The following is a 7,331-nucleotide window of genomic DNA, read 5'->3' as shown; positions in this document are numbered from 1 at the left end:
TCATGGAGTTAGTTTAGAAATGCATCAGTTGCTGGTAAGTAAAGTTTTGTTGACCGAGCCAGGCCAGCTATTTCCCCGTTTCCAGTCTTTGTGCTAAGCTAAGCTAACCTGCTGCTGTCTGTAGCTTCATAATATCAATCTGCTCATAGCATCTATAATAAAATAATTCTAGTAACACATGTATCAGTATTTAATTAGCTGAGCTAAGCTAAGCTAACACAAATTTGGAAGTTTCATATGCCACATGTGATCATCATTGTTTTTTGTTTACTCTAAGATCATCAGAAATGTAAGAAATGGTTTTGGCTGTTTAACTTCAGTCATTATACTGTGTTGATGTCTAGGTGGAAAAGTTCAGCATCCAGCTTCCGAGTTGGCTGCTAAACAGGACGGCATTCACATAAAATATTTACAGAAAACCGCAGTGGGGAAATAAATGATTAACAAATATCAGCAGTTGCAGAGGAAGCAGTTTGTAATTTGATAAATTGCTCAGACTTGGTGTAGGTGTGGACTCTGTCGAGGGCCCTCAGATGTCTTTGTGTGAGACGAGTTTTAGAACTAAGACTAATTAGTTTAAGATAAATGAAACCCTACAAAGGTTATTTCCATTAGTGGACAAGCTCACCAGACATTTCCCTGTTGGCCAGGATTTCCACCCAAATTCTCCATCTGCTTAGTTGTTAAGAAATAGATAGGATTACAGGTGCAATCATTTGGACAGTGAGTGGTGAGGTATTAGTCACTGCATCTAAGCTGGATTTAAAATGAACTGATGGGTCATCCCTACTGGTGTAACACAGTAGTGTCTACTGAGAGCAGGCGAGAGCAGAGCTGCTGTAGAGGGAAGCAAGGATTCATGCCTTGGCATCGAAACACAGGCCATGGAAATAACGCTAAAAGGTTTTCCTCTGAAGGTCGTGAATATTCCATGGAGGAATAATAACCTCAGTTCTCTGCATACAGAGCCTCCTCTGTCCGAACAGGGCGAGACCATCATCGGAGTCTACCTGTTAGTGTTGGGTAAGTGAGCCATCATATACTGGGATATAATGAAACGTGCAGTGTAGGGCTGCAGTGTTTCATTTGTGTGCTGTGTTTGGTTTGAGGTTGAAATATTGTAGTAGAGCATGGACACTTTAAGAGCAGGAGAGTGCCCATTGTAAAAATCATCCCAATTATCCATTGTGCATCATACTTCTGAAAACATCCTAAATCAATATCTATTAAAAGACATATATGAGCGACTTACAAATACTTAAAATATTTGCACTTAATTTCAAACATATTCTAAATTATTGCAAAAACATATTCTATGAGAAACTCTTCTCTCCTTTAAAGGCCTATGATACCAGCAGGAAAGAGTCACCCGCTAATGTTGTTCCTCTTGTTCCAAAGGCCAGTCCACCGCTGACACAGACAGTTTGTGTTGGTGGCACTGTTTGTCTGCTGGCCCACATCAGCTGATGTAGCTCAGGGATTTTGTCTCACACAGAGACTGAGTTATAAAAAGACAAGGGATACTCTTGGCCTTTTGCCACCATTATATAAACTACAGAGTGAAATGATTTATCTCTGAACTTCCTCTATTCTGTGCGCTATTCTAGTCTCTGTTCTATAATTATTGAGTTGAACTAAGGAGCTTAGCAGGTAGCACGTTGGTAGAGGTCAGCAGCTAGGAACGGTAGCACTCTGCTCTACTCTGCTACGCTATATTTAATTCTATTCTACTATGCTCTACTTTGTTGTACTCACAGTGACTCTACAGTACAATGCTCTACTCTAATCTTCTCTCTCTCTCACCCTGATGTCTTCTATTATGCCATACTGTACTGCACTCTGTTGACTCTAATCTACTCTATTACTGCTATACTATACTACACTGCACTACTACTAATACTATAAGACACTATACTTCACTACAGAATACTATATGACACTACTCAACTATACAGAGCTAAAAACTTATGTATATGCTATAAGCACTTTGCTGCTATTCACTGCAGTCCTTTCTGCCTAAATACAAAATAACACAATAAACACTCCTCTACTGTACTATATCAAACATTAAAATCAGTATTGTTTGTACACTCAAATATACTATACAATATTCAACAAAAATCTACTACTACACTAAACTCTGCACAACTCCTTTCTCTTCCACTCAACTATACTATGAAATTATCTTATACTGTTCTATACTATGCAATACAAATCTACTACTTTACCGCAATACTATACTACTGTCTACTACTACTATACTATATTCTACTGGACTACACTGTACTATACAATACTACAAAATTCTGTACATAACTCTACTCTGTTCTACTCTACCCTTCTCCATTTAACTTTACTATATTCCACAATACTATACTGTACTACACTATATTCGACTGAACTACATTATACTAAACAATACTACACTATACTATGCACAACTCTACTCTACTCTTCTCTACTCCACTCCATTTTACTTAACTCTACGCTACTCTACTATATGATAGTAGAGTATACTGTACTGTACTATGCTATACCAAAGCAGTGGTTCACTAAATGTTCTCTGGATATACTGCATGTTTGTCTCACTGTAGGATGGCTGTCCTGGTTTGGAAACAGTTTAGTGATGTTCGTCCTGTACAGACAGCGGGCCTCCCTTCAGTCAACAGATTTCCTCACTTTAAATCTTGCCATCTCCGATGCCAGCATCTCCGTATTCGGCTACTCCAGAGGGATCCTAGAAATATTCAATATCTTCAAGGATGATGGGTATTTGATCACCTGGATCTGGACCTGCCAGGTAAACCACGCTAAGACAATACTTCATTTAAAAGAGTTAAGTTCAAAAGACTTGTTTGCTTATTATTATCAATAATCTCTATATCCTTTCAATTTTTCCCCCAAATATTTAGTTATTGTACATTTTGCAACATTAACACTCAGTGAAATCCCAGGAACATCTGAATGTGATGACTGTGCAAATTAAGTTAAAAAAAAACAGCAACAACAGCACGTGAATGCATCTTCTCTCTGGGGCCAATCCCAATTAATGCAGCACATTAAAGGAATCTGAGGAAGTCTTGCAGTCCAGTGAGTATGCGTGTGAGTGTGTGTGTGTGTGTGCGTATGTGCAAGGGATTATGCTAGTAGCCATGTGGGCTGGAGGTTAAACCTGTAATAAGATTACCAATGTGGAGGCCTTTAAATGGGGGAAACTCTTCGAGCAGCATGGCACCTGTCAACAACCAAGCAGGAAACTAATAAGAGCTGCAGGGAGGACATTTGTTGTATAATTTAACCAAATGCTTTGACTGCATGTTGCTTAATTCTGAAAAGTGATTTATATTAAATTAAAAGACGAGTTCCTCTGTATGATTTCTAACATGTAGTGTTCATGTCTATGTTTCCCTCCCCTGAAGTCTCAGCTTGAAATGAAATAGCTGTCATACTTTAGCTTGGAACTCATCCAGGGTATTTTTCTTGCTCAAGGCTAGCTGTGGTGGAAATCGTGATATCCGTGCTGCAGCGAGTGAAGGAAAACAAGCTGGTGTAACCAGAACACTTTCGGCCTCAGTAGCATAAACCCCAAAATCTGAGTGGGAGAGACCCTGTGAGTAGAGGTCTGCTGCTCCCAGGCTTAAGTACAGCCACTGAGGTGACCTCACCTCTCAGGCATCCAATCTCAGATTTTCAGGTGAAGGCGATATATTGGGATAACAGTACGCCCCTCTCATTTCACCTTCCCCTGGGAGAGGTGGGCTGAGAGATGGAGCGTCAGTGAAAGATAAAGGAAAAGTAAGAGGTGACAGAAATAGAGGAGGGAAGGAACGGGAAGGTGAATGAGACAGGCATGTGGGAAGCATTAGCAGATTACTGCATGGAGCATGATGGGACATGAACAGTTGCGAGCTGGGCCAGATCCCCGTGTTTTGCACCTCATGGTACAGGATATTATTGAATATGACAGAGCCTTATGAAAGCCTTTGATGTTGGAAAGCGGAATACAGGGAGAGGATTATCAAAGCAGTGTATAAGGTGTATAAATAATACATAAATACTTGTTCTATGATCCAAAATGGCTTTTCTTTTGAGCCAAGACAGAGGCAGAGGTGAAACACTGGTGAGCTGGGAGGATCAATTTCAAGAGGTCTTAAATTCTTATTAAAAAAAAGTACTATAGACTTCTGCTGCATTAAAATCATGCTGGTCTAGACACTGGCTGTCTAGTACTGAATGCGAGGGTGAAAAAAAAAACGTGATGACTGACAGTAATAGGATTAGCACTAAGGAAGATCAAGAAAGTAATCAGTGAGAGACCTCAGCTGATCCATGTCACCTGGAAATGGCACAGTGGGGAGCTGGGTGTCGCACAGTTGTAGCCAGACTGAAACACAGTCGCATAATTCCTTTTAACGAGAGCTGTGATTAAAAGATCATCGTCCCAAACAGTTGACTAAATGCTACAAAGCTTCATGGTTTAATTCATTTGGCATTCATTGAACTTTTTCTCCCTCTGGATTTTTTTGCGGAAATCAAGTTAAAAATGAATTAAAGAATTAAAGCTACAATGAAAGTTTCCGTTTTAATTTCCCCAATGCTGACCCTGCGAGTTTAAAAGCCCGCAGCCCACATCACAGGAAATTCCCTGGGTCTGCAGCGCATTGGCAAAAAATAAGAGGAGCAGGAAGAGCTCTTGAAGAAGAAGAAGAGCTGTAGCGTCTCTATCTGATAAAGACTAAAGCAAAACAAATTCAACAGACAAAGGTCTGGAACAATTAGGCAGGCAATAGATCTATGCCCCGAGGCCTCAACAACCACTTGAAGACATTTTAACGGCATGATGTCACGATGCGCCAACTCATTCTGCTTTCTCTCAGGTAGATGGTTTCTTCACCTTGCTCTTTGGCCTTGCAAGCATCAACACCTTGACCGTTATCAGCATCACCAGATACATCAAGGGATGCCACCCGAACAAAGGTCAGACCCAACCTTCCTGAACTGAAGTGACAGAACATAAAGACAGCTTCAGCCCCATGTCTCTGCCTGCCTCGCATTCCAGCAGTTCTTATCTGACAGAAAAGTGTGTTTTTCAGTGCTAATGAAACCTTATTATGGACTTCAGCTATGGAAATGACTACCACTTGTCCCCAGAAATTTCATTTACATTTGGCCAACATGTCATTAAGTTAATTTGAGGTGACTTTTTCTATTTTCGAGTATAACTGATGCTGAAGAATGTCTTAATTATATGGAAATTGGGCTGAGCCTCTGTTGTCAGCCTGGGATAAGAGTTTTTACTGGGTGTGTGGTAACTCATAAAACACAAGTAATATAAACCTGTGCATGTTTTTTTTTTTTTTTTTTTTTGCATTGGTGGTTAAACTATATGAACATTAGCAGTACATGTGGGATATCATCAACTACACTACTGCAAAGGGCAACAAATGTTCCAAGCAATGATATCAGGTAATGCGGCCTAATAAAGCCAACCCAAGTAACCCATAGCAACAATTGCATTGTACTCTCGCCCAAGCTGTCCTTATCGTATCGTATTGACATAAGATATGTGAGCGCTGCTCAGGAATAGAGCAGGCCGATTGATTTTCTTTCTTCCGCTGAATACAAAGCCATGTGTGCCAACAACAGAGGTTCTTTTCAGTTGCAGATGTTTGCAAAGGCTGTTAATATAAGAAAAGACCTCATTGTTCAATAAATGTCACAATCTTGACATTCATAACAAGTCAAGAATGCTGCATCTTTAAGTGCCTCTCACTTTTTCTGTCCTGTGTTTGCCAAAGTCGTAACACTTAACCTTTTAAAACTGCAAACAGTCTGTTCCGTGTCTTGGGAATATGATGTTGTATTCATCGCACGTTTCCTTGTGTATTTTTGCAGCTTACTGCATCAGCATGAACACCATCGCCGTATCGCTCATCTGCATTTGGACTGGAGCGATGTTTTGGTCCGTCGCTCCACTGCTGGGCTGGGGCAGCTACACAGGTCTGTTCTCACACACTAACCCACCAAAAAGACTATAAGGCTTTATTTTAAAAGCCTTGATCTGAACTTTGTGTCTCATGTTCTTCAGATCGAGGTTATGGCACCTGTGAGGTGGACTGGTCCAAAGCCAATTACTCCACCATCTACAAGTCCTACATCATCTCCATCCTCATCTTCTGCTTTTTCATCCCTGTGATGATCATGCTCTTCTCCTACATCTCCATCATCAACACAGTGAAAAGCACGAACGCCATGTCAGCTGATGGCTTCCTCACCGCCCGTCAAAGGAAGGTGGAGAGAGACGTCACAAGGGTAGGCAAAAACAGGGGAAAAAATTCCAGTTTGTTTCTGGTGTTTTTATTGGAAGGACTTGATTGGAAAAGCAAAACGAGACTCTTTAAAGCTCTGCTTAAAAGTACTCTGTCTGTAATAAACCTCCTCTCACGTTATTCCAGTCCTGACAATTGTTCCCTCATGTTTCTCTTCAGATTTCTATTGTGATCTGCACAGCTTTCATCATGGCCTGGTCGCCATATGCAGTGGTGTCTATGTGGTCAGCCTGGGGCTTCCATGTGCCAAGCACAACCAGCATCATCACCCGTCTCTTTGCCAAGTCTGCCAGTTTCTACAACCCGCTCATCTACTTCGGCATGAGCTCCAAGTTTCGCAAGGACGTCTCCGTTCTGCTGCCGTGCACGCAGGAGCGAAGGGAGGTGGTGCGTCTGCAGCACTTTCAAAACATCAAACCCAAGGCTGAGGCCCCGCCCCCACCCGAATCACTTCCTGTCCAGAAGCTGGAGGCGAAATACGCCACGGGAGAGCTGAACCAATGCAATCCTGACAGCGACTCAGGGGTCAACAGCCCTCCTCAGACTCCTCCATCTGACACACAGGAGGTCTTCCACATTAACCTGCCCTCGCACATTGAAACATCAGAGTACTGGTGTGACAGGCTCTGAAGGACTTGAATACTTGAATTACAAGGGGTGATTAAGTGTATTTTTGTATCTTTTGGTCTTACCCTTGTTAATGAACTGTATGTGTAACCAATGTTAATAAATTATTTTCTGAATCTCAAGTGGGATTTCACACCTGTTCATTTCTAAATGCTTCTTAAGCAATCATTCAGTCCAAATTGGCAAAATGGCAAAATCACACAGAGAGATCCATAACTGACTTTCCTGAATCTTCTCAGAATACCTCCAGCCTGTGAAACGTGCAGTCACTAACATAGCGAGGCAAGAGATGCACGATAACATCTGGAAACACTGAGCTGTCCTTAACTCAGTTGAAGCATGTGATGGCACAAAATTCTGCTGCTTCCCCCTGCT

At 41.4% G+C, this 7,331-nt stretch overlaps 1 protein-coding gene across 1 annotated transcript; it reads left to right on the top strand.

The window, feature by feature from the left end:
• Window positions 1–884: 884 nt before the first annotated feature.
• Window positions 885–6,959, top strand: LOC121614236 (opsin-5-like). The gene is made up of 6 exons (XM_041948051.1): window positions 885–1,023; window positions 2,595–2,800; window positions 4,878–4,977; window positions 5,896–6,000; window positions 6,089–6,312; window positions 6,489–6,959. The coding sequence occupies exons 1-6, from the start codon at window positions 885–887 to the stop codon at window positions 6,957–6,959; spliced, it is 1,245 nt and encodes a 414-aa protein (XP_041803985.1).
• Window positions 6,960–7,331: the final 372 nt, after the last annotated feature.

This window comes from Chelmon rostratus, chromosome 11, assembly GCF_017976325.1.
Source record: "Chelmon rostratus isolate fCheRos1 chromosome 11, fCheRos1.pri, whole genome shotgun sequence".
NCBI lineage: Eukaryota > Metazoa > Chordata > Actinopteri > Chaetodontiformes > Chaetodontidae > Chelmon > Chelmon rostratus.
Note: the sequence above shows the minus strand (reverse complement) of the source record. Positions and strands in the feature narration are given on the sequence as shown.